The sequence below is a fragment of the Labeo rohita genome, chromosome 21 (assembly GCF_022985175.1).
Source record: "Labeo rohita strain BAU-BD-2019 chromosome 21, IGBB_LRoh.1.0, whole genome shotgun sequence".
NCBI lineage: Eukaryota > Metazoa > Chordata > Actinopteri > Cypriniformes > Cyprinidae > Labeo > Labeo rohita.
The window spans coordinates 2,695,112-2,712,295 of NC_066889.1; the positions used below are offsets into that span (position 1 = coordinate 2,695,112).

At 35.4% G+C, this 17,184-nt stretch overlaps 1 protein-coding gene across 2 annotated transcripts in view; it reads right to left on the minus strand.

Moving 5' to 3' along the window:
- camk2a (calcium/calmodulin-dependent protein kinase II alpha) overlaps positions 1-17,184 on the minus strand; it is a 51,719-nt gene that overhangs the window by 20,565 nt on the left and 13,970 nt on the right. For both annotated transcript variants that reach the window (XM_051093067.1, XM_051093068.1), the window contains exons 3-7: positions 6,456-6,515; positions 3,355-3,409; positions 2,411-2,476; positions 1,979-2,051; positions 274-376 (exon numbers count right to left, since the gene is read on the minus strand). In XM_051093067.1, the coding sequence (XP_050949024.1) occupies positions 274-376; positions 1,979-2,051; positions 2,411-2,476; positions 3,355-3,409; positions 6,456-6,515 (357 nt within the window). The remainder of the gene's footprint in view (positions 1-273; positions 377-1,978; positions 2,052-2,410; positions 2,477-3,354; positions 3,410-6,455; positions 6,516-17,184) is intronic.

The window sequence follows — 17,184 nt, forward strand, 5'->3', positions numbered from 1 at the left end:
ACATTGATGGATTATTCCTCATGATCATGTTTTAGATCCCTTAATCCAACACCATACTTAAACTAACAACTACTTTAATAACTAGTAATATGTCACAAATTAGAAATTTATTGAGGCAAAAGTTAATAGTTAGTCAATAGTGAGAATTGGTCCCCAAACTAAAGTGTGACCCTTAATATTATGTGAAGATACCTTTGGAGTGTTAATCTATGTTTTGTGCAATTCTATGTTAATGCTGTTTGGTAGAAAAAAAATAGAAAAATGGGTCATTACCAAACCAAGCCTGTTGGTCCCCTTCAACCTCAATGGCAAGGCCGAAATCTGCTAACTTCACAGCTGCACCTTTGGATTTGGAAGCCAGAAGCAGGTTCTCTGGCTAGAAACATGGAAACAAATGGGACGAAAAGGGAAAAAGATTCACAGATAAACTGCTAATAACCATTTAGTCGTTTTTTCCTCTAACACAATACAACATACTAATATTGGAGTGTTTTCAAATTGTTCAAAAACAGTTGAAATGTACATTTTGAAATTACTTGTACACACCAACTTGTGTGGAAAATGTTAGCACTTTCACATCAAATGCACTCTTAAAAATAAAAGGTTCTTTATTGGCATCAGTGGTTCCATGAAGAATCCATGGAACCTTTCAAATGCAGAAATGTTCTTCATAGTAGAAAAAGGTTCTTTAGATTTTTAAAATGTTCCTCAAAATGGTTCTTTTAAGAACGGTTCACTGAAAGGTTCTTTGGGGAACCAAAAATTGATATTTTATGGCATTGCTGTAAAAACACCCTTTTGAAACCTTTATTTTTAAGAGTGTGCCAAACTGCAACGTCTTTAATACTTTATACAAACCAGATTTAAACAGTTTTAAGTATGATGGTACCATGGGGTTAATTCCGTAAATTTTGTTACCTCAGTGTTATTAGACATTATTAGATGCAGCTTTCGATACTACTGATTATGGTATTTTAATTGTAAATCTCAGGCAGTGCATTGGCATTCAGAGCTTGGTCCTAAGAGTTTCCCTTCTTATTTACAGCATAGAACATTTTCACTTAGGATTATGAAGTGCTCATCATCACCTGTCCACATCAAATGTGGTGTGCCCCAAGGCTCGGTTTTAGGACCTGTTGTATTCTTTTTATATTTTATAACTTTTTGTATATTTTATATCTTTGTATCTTTTTCATTTGAGATCATTTTTAAAACTTTAAAGCACAGAGATCATTTTTTGTTAAATCTCTTCATGACTATTTGGCTTAGCTAATAACTTTATCCAGCTAAAATAAAAGAAAGTGAATTCATTTTGGTTAAAATGGATGAGTTTTGTGTCTCTGCAGTGCTAATAAGCACTCCAATGTTAAAAATATGGGTGTCATTTTTGATTTGGTGTTTGGTGTCTAAAATTGTTCAAAATCTCAAAACTGAAATCTGTCAGATTTGGAGAAAATTATACATGCTTTTATTTTATCCTATCTGAATTACTGAAATGCACTGTACTTGAGCAAATTCGGCAAAATGCTTCTGTGATGCTACCACAAAGTCACCTGTGCTGGCCTTTTTACACTGACTACAGATGACCTCTTGTGGTTTTGAAAGAACACACGTTTCTGCAGAAGATGTCTCATCACTATATGAGCAACCCAGAATCCAGTTTTTTGAAAAATTATGCAAGCAAGCTGTTAATAAGGACATTGAAATTAAAATGTGCTTCTCACACATACATGAATGAAACAGGCTAAAGCGTTTAAGACAGAGAAGGCTTTACAAGGAAGTGCACTTCTCACTAAGACAAGCTGTGTGCATTTGAAATATTGGATGTTCCAGCACTGCATTTTTTTTAAAATGATAAGCTTGTGGTGTAATTATAACTAAAAGTTTGAGGTTGTTTTGAAGCAAGTGTTTTGTCTGGCGGCCACAAAGAGATAAGAGTGGTAATGACAGTGGTTTAACATGAATTATAATGAAATACCTTTAAGTCTCTGTGCACGACGCCCATCTGATGGCAATGAAGTACTGCTTCCAAAATCTGCTGGATGCAATGGCTTCAGGGAGAAAAAAAAAGGTTTTACTCAAATACATTGGAATATACTGGCCGCACAGGATTTCAACACATGACTATTTGATGTATATACATTGTGATATGTCAGTTGTACACATTCCATTTTTTTCCTTTGCTTGCTGTAGAATATTATTTTCTGCATCATTAAAATGAGTGCTGTGCAGTCTGGTTAAAATGAACATGACAGTTTTGGCAAACTTTGTGAGCTATCTGGCTCCCGTCAAGGCAAGGAGACTTAACTTTGGACTATTTAAGTTTGTGCTCTTTTATGTATATTGCCGATTATTTGTGCAATGCTTTTATACATACAGTCCATTTGTGTTGTGCTGATAGCCCACCCACCTGGCATCTGCTTCACTGTAATATTCCCTGGCAACAATGTCTTCAAACAGCTCACCACCCGTTACTCTGAACCAAACGAATGAGCAAGAATGAGCAAGTAATGGCACTAGTTAAAGTATTAATTGACTTGAGACAGCAGTTGATTTTTCTGAGGAGGTAAGGGAGGCAGTACCTCCCCGAAACTTTGGAAGACAAACAACTGACAGTACAGAAATAAATAAATCATAATGCTGCAAATAACAATTGATTACTGAATAAATCATAATGCTGCAAATAACAATTAACAATTGATTAATAAGAGAAATTGTTCATGTTTTTTAAAATCTCTTATACTCATTATGGCTGCATTTATTTGATTAAAAATACAGAAAAAGACAGTAATATTGTAAAATATTATTGCAATTCAAAATAATGGTTTTCTATTTTCTGAATTTTCAGCATCATTATTGCAGTCTTCTGTGTCAATCAACAATTAATATTACTCACTACTGATGTGTAACTAAACTGTAACAACTACGCATTAAAATAAAGTGTCAACAGAAGCTGAAATCTGTTAGTTCTAATAAAAATCCCTTGGAGACAAATGCTTGAAGTTGAAGAAACACCCATATACCTCTTTTCAACATTAGCAATTTTACGAAGACAATGGTTTTATGAAGATGTCAGAGAGTAGGTACTGTAATTATTTCAATATGAAGAAAGATATCTATTGTATCCCCCCACGCTATAGCAAAAAATTACCCTTTATTACCCTTTCCCACACAAAACCTGACATTAGCAGAGGAACGCACAAGTTTTTATCCATTTCTAAAAACAAATCATGCTTTTCACTCACTTGGGCCTTTGTTCACCTACAGCAGTATTTCAATCCATGGTTTGTACTGTATTATAGTATATAGTGTAAGTTGTTTTTTTATCTGGTATGGTTGGTCAGAGAAACTTACAAGTCAAAGATGAGGTAATGGTGACCTTCCTCTGAGATGCTGTCATGCAGCCGCACTGATGAAGGATTGACGGTTGTGGTTTGGATGGAGAAGAAAAAAAAGAGATAACATGATCATGAAGTCATTTTTGTTTCATTTATGTTTTCTTACATATACAGTGCATTGCCTTGCAAGTATTCAGACTAACGGTGACACTTTAGAATAGGGAACACTTATTCACTATGAACTGTGTCTTTTCCCTCAATAAATTCCTAATTTGCTGCTTCGTAATAGTTAGTAAGGTGGTTGTTAAAGGAACACTCCACTTTTTTTGAAAATAGGCTCATTTTCGAACTCCCCCTAGAGTTAAACAGTTGAGTTTTACCGTTTTCGAATCCATTAAGCCGTTCTCCGGGTCTGGCGGTAGCACTTTTAGCATAGCTTAGCATAGATCATTGAATCTGATTAGACCGTTAGCATCTCACTCAAAAATGACCAAAGAGTTTCGATATTTTTCATATGTAAAACTTGACTCTTCTGTAGTTATATTGTGTACAAAGACAGATGAAAAATGAAAAGTTGCGATTTTCTAGGTCGATATGGCTAGGAACTATACTCTCATTTCGGCGTAATAATCAAGGAACTTTGCTGCCGTACCATGGGATGATATTACGTGTCAGCTCTGCCGGCTGCAACTCTCCATCTACACAAACTTAGTGCTGGTCACTTTCATTGCGCCTGCTGCACCCATGGTACGGCAGCAAAGTTCCTTGATTATTAAGCCGGAATGAGAGTATAGTTCCTAGCCATATCAGCCTAGATCTCTAATCTACAGAAGAGTCAAGTTTCAAATAGGAAAAATATCGTCATTATATATGGTTATTTTTGAGCGAGATGCTATCGGCCCAATCAGATTCAATGATCTATGCTAAGCTATGCTAAAAGTGCTACCGCCAGACCCGGAGATCGGCTAAATGGATTCAAAAGCGGTAAAACTCAACTGTTTAACTCTAGGGGAGTTGGAAAATGAGCCTATTTTCAAAAAAAGTGGAGTGTTTCTTTAAGTTTAGGTATTGGGTAGGATTAGGGATATAGAATATGGTCATGCAGAATAGGTGCTTTATAAGTGCTAATAAACAGCCAATATGTTAATAGTAGACATGCTAATAAGTAACTAGTTAATAGTGCGAATTGTTCCCTATACTAAAGTGTTACCAATAAAGTGTTACCACTTTAACTGTTTCTGGGATTGTTCTTCCCAACAGATTTGCTACAAACATTTGTTACAAAATATTTTATATAAGAGCACAGATTCACCTCTGAACTGAGAACAGAGCTCATGGTATGCAATCAGGCAAAAATGTAGCAACAGAAATTGTATTAATTTAATCGATTATCAGAATGAATGACAGCCCTTTTCCACCACTGAACAAAAAATAAAAAAGGTAACCGTGTTTTTATCTCACAGTTCATTTTTCCTCGCAGTTCTGACTTTTTAACCTCATAATTGCGAGATATAAATTCGCAATTGAGAGTTATAAAATCCATTTCTGAGGAAAATTGACACTTCACAATTCTGACTTCATAACTAGCAAGTGTCTTTATATTATGCAATTCTGACTTGCAATTGTGAGTTTTTATCTTGCAGTGCACAATTCTGAGTTTATATATCAAAATTCAGACTTCTTTTCTCACAATTCCAAGTTTATATCATGCAATTCTGAGAAAAAAGTTAGAACTGTGAGATGTAAACTTGAAATTGCAAGAAAAGAAGCCTGAATTGTAAGAAATAAACTCTAAATTCTAAGAGAAAAAAGTCAGAACTGTGAGATAAAAAGTCACAATTACATTAATTCATTCATTCATCCTGTGGTGGAAACAGGCTTCAATAAAAATGGGCCAAGTGTATTTTTCAAGAGTTGGAGAGACATGAGGTTCCCCGCATCCATAGCATCCGTTTCCCTATAGACATACACTGAAAATGGATCAGAAGGATATCTTCAGATCACTGTGTCTTGGAGACTAGATACTCACTCAAGTCAGCAAATACCCAGTATTACCATGGAAACTACATAGCTACGCTCTAGCAACCATTCAGAGCACCCTAGCAACCGCATGACAACATGATCCAGCCTGATCTCAGCAACACGGAGCAACATCATAGAGACATGGGGCTGATCTGTTTAATGTGAAGCAGTTTACTGAGACCATACACAATTATTACATACACAATAAAAGAGAAAAATATGAGGTTTGGAAGCAAGTTCTGTCACGACAAGCACTAACAATTTATTCAGAAAATGTGTCTGTATTGTCGTTACTATTCTCCCACAACCTCTGCATATATGGCAGTCCACTGAACCGTATGGTAAAAGGTTGGCACACTGATTAAGGAGGGTTTGAATATCAACTTGAGCAATTTTAAGGCTAAAGCTAATCACCAGATTGCTTAGCTCCTTAATGGTAGCTATATTTAAAATAAGCTTTGTATAAACACAAGTTTACCTCATTTAGATACAGTAGCTAAGTAAATATTTGTGTGTGTGTGTGTGTGTGTGTGTGTCTGATATTCCCTTTATTATGACGACCAAATGTTCCCACAAGTATAGTGATAAAAGTTAATTTTGACCTTGCCTGGGACAATGCTTTTTTGTCCCATGAGGAAACAAGCAGTAACACTTTAGTATAGGGACCAATTCTCACTATTAACTAGTTGCTTATTAGCATGCCTATTATTATCACATTGGCGGTTTATTAGTACTTGTAAAGCACATATTCTGCATGACCATATTCCATATCCCCAATCATAACCCGTAAACTTAACAACTACCTTACTAAGTATTAATAAGCAGCAAATTAGGAGTTTATAGTTAATGGTATATTAATAGCGAGAATTGGACCTTGAAATAAAGTGTGACCAAACAAGCTTACAAATCATATTCTGAATCATGTTTTGAAAATATAAAATAGCAGAAAGCTTTGTGTGAGAGGTTGGTTTAGCCAGGTTAGGGTGAGGGGATAGGAAATACAGTTTGTGCAGTATAAAAACCATTACGTCTATGGAATGTCCCCACAAAAAATATGTGTGTGTGTGTGTGTGTGTGTGTGTGTGGTGATCTTACCAATATTGGGGTGTTTCAGCAGTCTGCAGATCCTAGCCTCCCTGTCCAGCTTCTGGTGATCTAGAATATATAAAAACATTTTTCTCATATCTTTCAACATTCAAAACAGAAAATACAAGCAAACAGCTGGTGCCTGGGCTGCTGTGGATCCACTGACCTATTTTACATACAGTTATATAGACATTTTATTATGCAAGCTCTATGTAACACCTCAAATGACAGGGGAATTTATAGTAATGTTAGTAATAATTAGCCAGTGTGCAAAGTCATTCTCTCAAATGGCTTGGGTATTACAGACATTTGCAGCTTATTTGGACTGAACGCCCCTGGTACATAATTAGTAGTCTCATGTATATTGCAGGTTTATTAAAAAATGAAAATAAATAAATAAATACTGCCATTGTGTGAAAAATATGTAATCATGTAATCCATAAAAAGTACCTGTAGGGGAGAGCAGGGACGAAAGTAACAAAGCGATTTTCTCAGAGCCCTGACTACATTTGCTTTCCAAGCTGCGACAGCACATTCAGCACGCAACCCTTTACGGAGCTGAGAAATATCACGTGATTTCGTCATCACTTTGCGCGGTTATTTAGTGCTGTAACACATCCTGAAGTTTGAATTTTCAGAGTTTTTCAGTATAATAGTAAATCGGGTTTAAATGTAAGTTCCTGTTGGGATGAAAGTAACACTTGTTACTTTTGTCCCCCTACAGTGACAACAGGTGTTTCTTTTGTCCCGCTGCATGTTAATATGGTGACTTTCTGTGTCTTGCATCATTTATATAACATGTTTACGTCATATTATATCAGAAGAATATGCCAAGAGTGAGGGTCAGAAAGACAGACCGAGGTCTGATTCAGCCACATGTTCATGCATTTCTGGACATAGGCTTATCTGTCAGGAATATCAGTCTCAGGGCAGCTGCTACATCACATTTACCTTAGTCATATTTAGGTTTTAGCCATACCTTAGCTTTTCCACCTCCACCTATGAATTTGCAGTGTTTCCAGATGTTTTCGAATTTATGCATACAAACAACTGGATGGAAACATGAATAGGCCTACTGTTACATTATGTTGAGAATTTATATTATGCTGATTTAGTTTAATTTTCATATTGTTCATTCTGTTATAAATGTTTTATAAAAATAAACTGAATAAATAAATAGATATTTTAAACAATTCAAGTTTGTACAATCCGGTTTCGAAAGATTTGATGAAACTTAAATTTTAAATGAAAATGTGATTTTTTTGCAAAGATAAAGGACAAAATATGTTTGCAGTTACATATTAACAAGGTCAAAGTCATGTATATTTAATTAAAACAAGAGTAATACGAAAAAAATCTAGCTTGTATTGTTGTTACTTTTCACCAACCTGTGTGTTACTTTCGTCCCAACCAATGGAGTCGAAAGTAACAACGTGCAACTTATGTTCAAAGTGAAATTTCTACATTTGTACAAAATACCACCTGGTATTGATAGACCACACTTGTGAGTTACAGGTCACAGCTAAAATATATCTCTGTCTACAACAATATCTTTTTAAATGATGTTTTTCTGAAAAATGGTACTTTCATCCCCGCTCTTCCCTAATTTGACAATGCATCAAAAAGTAGCAGCTGCCTAAGAAGTAATGCAATTAGTTACTTTTTATGCAGCAATGCAATATTGTAATGCATTCCTCTTAAAAGTAACTTCCCCCAACACTGATTTTAAATATTCATAATATAGGCCAACAGTGGCATTTCAGCATATACCCAAAATTGTAAAACAGTGGATTCATATGAAATTAACTGTGCTTTTCAAAAATATTACTCAGATTTATACATATTATAATTTCCTTAAGATGATTTACCTATGCAGGAATGTTTGCATAAGATAAATATGCTCAGCATTAAGCAAGATCAAATGAGGAACCTAGGAAAATCTTCACATTCTTAAGAAATGGAGAAATCAATTAAAGCTCTATGCAGACTAAAAAGGCCCCAGGGTCAGACGGTTTCTATGTCGAGCTCTACAAAATGTTCTCCTCACAATTGACCTCACTGCTTATTAGCATGTTTAATTATTTTTATGAACAATCAGAATCAAGAGGCTCTCATTACAGTTTTCCTGAAGCCAGGTAAAGATGAACTAGATTGTAGCTCTTACAGACCTATTTCTCAATGTCAAAAACATTATCCAAAATCTCCCAAATACAACATATAACACAGTTTTATTTTGTTCTGGCCCAAATTTTATTTCATGGATTTGCCTGCTATATTCATCCACATCTGCAGCCACGAATAAAACATGTTTACAGTATTTCCTTTTGTTCAGGGTGACACATGATGGATGTCCCGCAAGACCTAGAGCTTCTGTCATCAGAATGTCAAAGTCTATTAAGGGAATGAACAGGATGGATGTGGAGTACCATGTTTCTAATATTTACCTGACCCATCATCTTGTGTCATAATGAGCAGCTTTTCAGGCTGTAAAGTTAACCTTTCAAAAAGCGTATTTTATTCATTATGATCTATGTGCTTGCTTGTTTGCAGCTCAGAGATAGGTTGCATAACCTGTCTAATATTATGCATCTTTTCTTGAAAGTGTGTGTTGAGGAGGTAATGTTGCATTATTACTTTAGCTACTCAACAAACATGTATAAATAACAAATGACTATATTTTTTTATACCTGTTTTGTGGTTATTTTTAATAAACAGGTATTTTAACAAATGGAAGCTCACTATTTAATGATAAATTATGATGTTTCTGATGTTGCATTTTTGCATTTTTCAGTGTGATTTGTTCAGTTACATTACATTTGTCTATCTAATATATTGTTTCAGTATCAAAATATGCAATTGAAGAACAAAACTTTTCATGAGATCTACTTACTTTTCTATACACTGCAAAAATGATTTTCTTAATATATTTGTCTTGTTTTCTGGGATTTATGTTGAGTCTGTCTGTTGAGCTCAAAACTACCTCAAAACTACTGTATGACCTCTAAGTAAACAGGTGTGTACTTATAAGTGCTAAATGTCCTCGCTAATATAGTGGAATATCTTGCTAAATTAAAAGGAATGTGCCAAAAACCTGAGGCAGCATCAAAGCAGTGCTACTTCTCTGTTATTTTCTCTGTGGTTGTAAGGACTTACTGTAGTATTTTATTTAACTTCTTCAAATCTGCATCGTTTTGGCTGTGGTATCATTGGTGTGTGCCAGCCTGTAGGGAGTCTGTGCAGCGCATATGGCTGTGCGTTCTCCTTTAACTGGCTCTGTTTTAAGAGCTCTGTGCTCACCAAATTGCATTTAACAAGCTCCATTGTGGATGCTGTGGCTCAGATAAGCAAGTTGTTCACACTTTGTTCACAGATGACATACACTGGGAATGTGTACAAACGTCCTTTGTATGTTGTGCTCACTTGAAATTGGCAGAGCAATCTAAATGACCAACAAGACTACACAATGTCACATTTAACTGCCCAAACGCTCTCTCAGAATTTATCAGGCTTAATGTTTTTTCATGTGATATTTACGCCATCACCAGTATACGGTACTGTTCGCACTTTCCCACTGGCAGACTGTTTGCAAATGTTCAATGGAACTATGGATTCAGAAAGCACTAAGTTGGTAATAGCAAAACATAGCTGCACGATGCTTTTGGGAAACACACCCCTAAATAGTTCAGTTCAAAATGAGATCAGATATTAACCCCGAATTGTGTGACCTCGTGTCTTATTTTTACTCCGGTAAGCGACCCTTAACTGCTTCTCTGGCATTGACAGAATTTTCCAGCAATCCGTGTGTTTCACTGTCATATGGTAGGGGGCGCAATTACACATCTTCTGAAATAGTACTGAATCTCCAGATCCAAAAACAAGCAAAGAAGACAGAAGCATTGCTTATGCACATGTAAGCCAACTGATTAATAAACATTTAAAACATATAAATCAAAACTGCCTAACTTTACCGTATGAAACGCTGACCCAGGAAGTGGTTTAGGACTGTGCAAGCTTTGGGGTATTGATGGATTCGATTTCATCTGTGTATGTTTTGATCATCATTCCGAATTCAATCTGAACATAGTCTTTGTGATTTTCTCAGCTTTTTGTTTAAAATGTTGCTTTTTTTAATGAAATGTGCCCACATTCAAATATTAATAAAAAAAATACATTAAGCTAGAAGAAAATGGTTTGTTTTGTTTAAAAGCAGAGGCTCTGTTCTTGTGTGTTCAGATATTTATTAGGGCTGTCAGTTTAATGCGTTAACTTAATTAATTAGTTATGTAAAAATAATGTGATTAAAATATTTTAATGCAGTCAACACACTGGCGCTGCCCCCAGACCTGTACGTCATCTTATATTTCATATAGTTGACTGTTGACAAATATGATGCAGGGCAACAACTCCACAAATGTATTTATGCCCTAAAATCTAAGATACTGGTGCAAAAAATACCCTGTATGTGTTTGGTCTCATGTTTATATATATCTCACATACTGTATCACAAAATCACATGAGCAGCAAGAGCAATATGACACGAGTGCTGATTTTGACCTGATCTATCACAAGCTTAAATGTGATTTTATACAACAGTTTAGTAAACAAGAAGTTGATATTGTGTTATATTTTAAACACAATATTATGTGTTTTTGCTACATTTTGCAGAGAACATATTACCTATGAAGTCATAGTAGAATTGTCTCCAAGCAACACAGTGGTGTTTAGTTTCTGAATGAATCCACATTTTGAACGAATCATGTGAATCAATGATTCAAAGGCCCATTCGTAAAGAGCCATTTACTTTATTCCTGAAAGAATCCGCTGTCTGAATGAATCGAATGGATCAATGAATGACTCTAAAGACATTGACCGTACCTGCTGGCAAATTTAGTTTCTTATTTAGAGTATCATTTAATTAATATAATAATAATAATAATAATAATAATAAACATGATAGTTCACCAAAAAAAAAATTTAAATTTCTGTCATCATTTCCTCACCCTCATGTCATTTCAAACCTTTGTTTTGTGGAACATAAAAGAAGGTATTTTGAAGACTGCTGGCAACAAAGCTGTTTTGGTTACCAATGACTTTCATCGTATGAACAAAATATACTGAGATGTTTCTCAAATTATCTTCTTTTGTGCTCTATAGTTTACGTTAGGCTGTTGCAGCCTAAATGTTTGTGTAATCAGTTCTATGTTGAATCAAATAAAATATTTCTTTCTAAAGCTACTGCTTGTAATGTCTACTTGATACTTTCTCATGTAACACAAAAATAGCTTTAAATAAAATTTTCATAGTCAAATTTATTTTTGATTTATTAATCAAAACATGTAATTAATTAGATTAAACATTTTCATCGACTGACAGCCCTAATATTTACATAATTATAACAAGATATTCTGGGGTTTGCAACAGATTTGCAACAATGCTGGCAGGGAAATAAGTTATTATGAGCTATATATATTTTGAGAAAATGTACTATATGCATGCATGTTTGTTACAGTTATTTACTTTTTATATGGAGTAGACTGAATGTGTGGGATTTTCAGTTATTTGGAATTGGATGAATGTGGTTTAAAGTTGTCAGTTTAGGCAAAACCATAAGTTGAGTGTTTAGATAAGTTTCATCAATATCAACTTTTGGAAGACTATTCCGATATCTCTACTTTGAAAACAAACTTCGATTTGGGTGGGCTTGTTAAGGTCACTTCCTCTCATTTTGATGTAGTCTGAGAACACTGAAATCCCAGCTTTCAGTCGGCCCACTCATTTGGATGATGCACAAATGCAAAACTCTCTGGAGGATTAAATTTAGCTATCCTTTTGAGGCTGTGCGTTCATCAAGCGCTTCTGACACAATGTAATAGTTTTCAATGAATACCACTTGATTAAAACAGAGCAACAAAGTAACTTTCATATTTTCAGAAACTGCAAACTCGCTCGATGGTGCGTCATGAAAATTTTTTACGTTTTCTTAAAGGTATTTAAGAAATTGAATGTATGTAATTTAATGTAAATGTACATTACTGAAATTTGACTAAAATAATGTAAGAGATTCAAAACAATTATATTTAGATCATATTTAGTTAATATGATATTTAGTCTTTAGTAGCTTAACTAATGCAGCTTTAATGCTACCTAACTTTTCATGTGTGATGGCAATGTTATTTAAGTTTCTTTCTTTTTTTTTTTTTTTTTTTTTTTTTTGCTTTGGCAGAGTAAAGGATAATTGTAGAAGTAAGATTGCACTTACATTTTCTCTTAATTAGGTTATAATACATTTACAATTTAAACACTGAACAAATCTATATTTATGTAAGATGCCATCTGTTTATGTTCAGCTATTTTTATTAAACACATTTTCAGTAATAATTATTCACAAATTAATTGTAATGTTAAAAGAGTACTTAAAGTAAATACTCAGGAACTATAAAGAGACAAGTATCTGCATTCAAATTAGCGTAGTATTTTTATAAGCTTTACTTAAAATTTTAGATCATACCTTGTCTTAAATGTTCAGTTAAGTAAAAAATGATTGAGACAAGGAAAAATAGCCGCTGTTGAAAGTAGAATATGCATTTAGTATGTCAGAAATAGAATAGGGTATCCGTCAACATCTTGATATGACATAATTAGTGTAGACGTTGTCTTTTGATTACAATGGGCTCTATTTGCTTTTGACATGATATGACAGTAGACGGAGAGTTATAATAGTTAGAATCCATGCCAGCATATACTTTTGACTTAACTCAATTCTGTTGCCTATAATATATAGTTTAGTAGCACTTTATTTTTAGAACCAATTCTCACTAGCATACTGGCTGTTTATTAGTACTTTTAAAGCATGTATTAATGCCTCATTCTGCATGATCATATTTTAGATCCCTTAAAACCTAAAGTTAACAACTGTCTTACTAACTATTAATAAGCAGCAAATTAGGAGTTTATTGAGGCAAAAGTCATAGTTAATAGTTAGTTAATAGTGAGAATTGGTCCCCAGACTAAAATTTTGACTAATAGTTTTCATCCATCTGAAAATAAAGTAGCAATCTAAAGTATCTGTTTTCACTGATACTCTGTCATTTCGATTTTAGACATTCTACTATAAGTAACTTAAGTGCATCTAAGTCTCATTATTAGACTGCTGGGTTGGGGTTAGTAGAATGTTGGCATGTACGTGTTACACAAAAATCTTTAAGACTTGATTGCCATATGCTGTATAGTCTCAAACCATTGCAATAGGCAGTCTTAAATCTACCCATTATCTAAGCCATTTGTCCTATGTAGGGTTATGGGGATGCTGCTATCTTGGGCCAAAGACCAAAAACACCATGAATGGTTGACCAGTCCATCACAGTGATGACAAGCATCTATCCAGAGACCTCCTGGCTCAGCTGGGATTCAAACCACAGAAGTGACCCATTGAGGTAAGTCATTTAAGTCAGCAGTTTGAAGATATAAAACATTTAAGCACAGATCATTGGACAAATTAGAGCAAGGAGTTGTGGAACATTGAGAATAGGACGTGGCTCATCTCAGCAAAACCAACACCCCGGTGATCCATTTTCCATTTGTAGCAACCTCTTCAGAGAATGAAGGGACACCGTCAAATATGCCAGTTGCTTCCAATATTAGACCCCCATTAACCTAGAATTTCCTAGTTTTGGCTCTGCTAGGGAGACAATCGATGCAGAGGAATTCATTGAGAAATGTGAACATTTCCTGACTCGCTGGCAACTGTCAGACACTGAGCTTATGTCAACTCTCAAAGATGTTTGCTATGGACATGCCCGAAGTTGGTGACAAGATCCATAACTGGGTAGTGACATTCTTGGTAGCATTCCTTCCAACCGACTCCCTCACAAAAGTAGAAGAACAACTCAAGGCCACAATGCACAGTCCCGATCAATGTATTAGAGACTTTGCCCATGGCTACAGAGCACTGTGACTAAAAATGGAAGGCCGATCCACCAGAAAAAGAAACAACCCTTCATTTGCAGAAAGCTGTAGAGAAAAGGTTTATAATGTTGAGCAGTTTGTGAAGATCAGCACCATGTTTGAGATGGACCTTAAAGGAGTAGTTCACTTCCAGAACAAAAATGTACAGATAATGTCTTTGTCATCCAAGATGTTCATGTCTTTCTTCAGTCGTAAAGAAAGTATTTTGAGGTGAACATTTCAGGATTTCTCTCCATATAATGGACTTCTATGGTGCCCCCGAGTTTGACCTTGCAAAATTTAAATGAGTTTAAATGCAGCTTTAAAAAGTTCTAAATGATCCCAATTGAATGATCCCAAAATGAATTTCTTTTTACAATTGATATACTTTTTAACCTCAAACGCTTGTCTTGTCTAGCTCTGCGTGAACTTTGTGTACTCCAGTTCAAGTCAGTTAGGGTATGTCGACAAACTCCCGTCTCATTTTCTCCTCCAACTTTAAAATCGTCCTACATTGCTGTTTTACCTTTTCCCCTTATTTCGACATACCCTAACTGTACTGAACCGGAATACGCAGAGCTAGACAAAACAAGCGTTTGAGGTTAAAACGTATATAAATTGTAATTTTGTTTTGAAAATAACTGATCATTATGCTAGATAAGACCCTTCTTCATTGGCTGGGATCGTTTTGAGCCCCTCGAAGCTGCATTTAAACTGCATTTTGGAAGTTCAAACTCGGGGCACCATAGAAGTCCATTATATGGAGAGAAATCCTGAAATGTTTTCCTCAAAAAAGCACAATTTCTTTATGACTAAAGAAAGAAAGACATGAACATCTTGGATGACAGGGGGGGGGGGTGTACATTATATGTAAATCTTTGTTCTGGAAGTGAACTACTTTAACGCTCATAAGGAACATGCTAAAAGTATGTTTGAATTATGAGTGGCATGGGTTAATAAGAAAAATCAAGAGCCATGCTCAAACAGAGGATCATTGTCAGAGAGCATGTTACTGCTTTGAGAAGCCTGAGAGGAGCAGAGTTAAATTATTCAACCTCCAGAAGTAGTGTTTTGCTGTTGTGTGGGCAGTTGAGAAAGGGCACCACTGTCTTAAGGGTGTATTTTCCTGATGTATACTGACCATGCAGCACTGTTATTGGTTTTGCATGCACCAAAGATGACTTCTTGACTCATTAGATGGACCTTGAGGTTATACAGTACTTCAGGTCAAAGTTCACTACAGAAAATGAAGAATGAATGCGCTACATTTTTCTTTATCTAGATCCATACATGAACCAGAAAGTCTATCTGCATGCATAATGAAGGTCTAATCCTGGAATTTTGCCTTACCAACAATTCTAACCAAGACAGAAGCTACCCAGAACCAGGATGACCAGCTAAGGGAGTTAATGAAAGCTGATAAAGAAGATGGGAAAACGAGGATGGGAAAAATCAGCCGGCACAGGATGAGCCATGTGCTGTTGGCAGAAAGTATCAGCTGGTGGTGCAGCTGTCTCTCACCCCCATATTCCTGGATGGCTTTCATGGCAATCCTTCGGAAGCTCTTTTTGGAAAAATGAAGACCCTTCTTAAAATTCTAGAGTTTGCATTGTGGCCTGAGATTCATAAAGATGTATGGAAATGTGTCAACGAGTCGTCTATATGCCAATATAAAACCTACAATATCAAACCCAAAGGAACTGACATAGTGCGGGTAACGAGAGTAACACTTTTCATCTAGTAATGGTTTGCTGTTTCGCTAAGTGGACAGAGCTTTTCCCTTTGCAAGACAGTAAGAGTGAATTTGCCACATCTTGAAGGATGAAATCTTCAGTGGGTGGTGGCTCCAAAATACATTTACATTTAGTCATTTACCAGATGCTTTTATCCAAATGAGCACAATGGAAGCAATCAAAAGAGTCATGATATGCAAGTGCTATGACAAGTCTCAGTTAGCCTAATGCAGTATTTCCAGCAAGTTTTTTTTTTTTTGTTTAATTATATAATAAAAAGAAAACAGAACATAAAAAGAATAGCGCAAGCTAGTGTTAAAGGCCTTTTTTTGTCAATTATAAAATAAGTAAAAAGAAAACAAATAGATAGTAGTGTTACCAAGTCTGCGGTTTTCCCCTAAGAATTGAGCTACTTTAACAGGGTGGAAGCGACCCCAATAACCTTATATTTAGCCTCTGGAATGTGAACTGTACCAGGGCCACCCCTCCATTTTTTTTTACTGGGAGGGCCCCCTCAAAACGCGATTAGGCTAGTTTTGAGCAGTAAGTGGGCGGGTTTGTTTTGAAAACCTGGCAACCCTGATAGATAGAATACACAAAGAATAGAGAAGCTAGTGTTAGAACAAGCAGTTAGAAAACGAATAGTCTGCATACAGAATGCAAGCTTCTAGAGGGCACATAAGTCTGAAGTAGTGAATTTACGTAAAGGGGTGCAGAGCCAGTGGTGGTTTTGTAGGCAAACATTAATGCCTTGAATTTTATGCGAGCAGCTATTGGTAGTCAGCGCAAATTCATTTTCATTAAAAATTAAAGGGGTCATCAGATGACAAGTTTTCCACAAGTTGATATGATTCTTTAGGATCTTAATGAAAAGTCTATAATATATATTTGATTAAAAATTCTCAATGGCTAACTAGCACATTATTAGGAATGGTGATTGCAGAGATTCATAAAAAAAAAAAACCCTTATACTCACTTCTGCTGTAGGTAAAGCTGGATTACAAATGATTTGCACAAACATAGACACATTTATGTAGATTGGGAGGCGCATTCCCTTCACA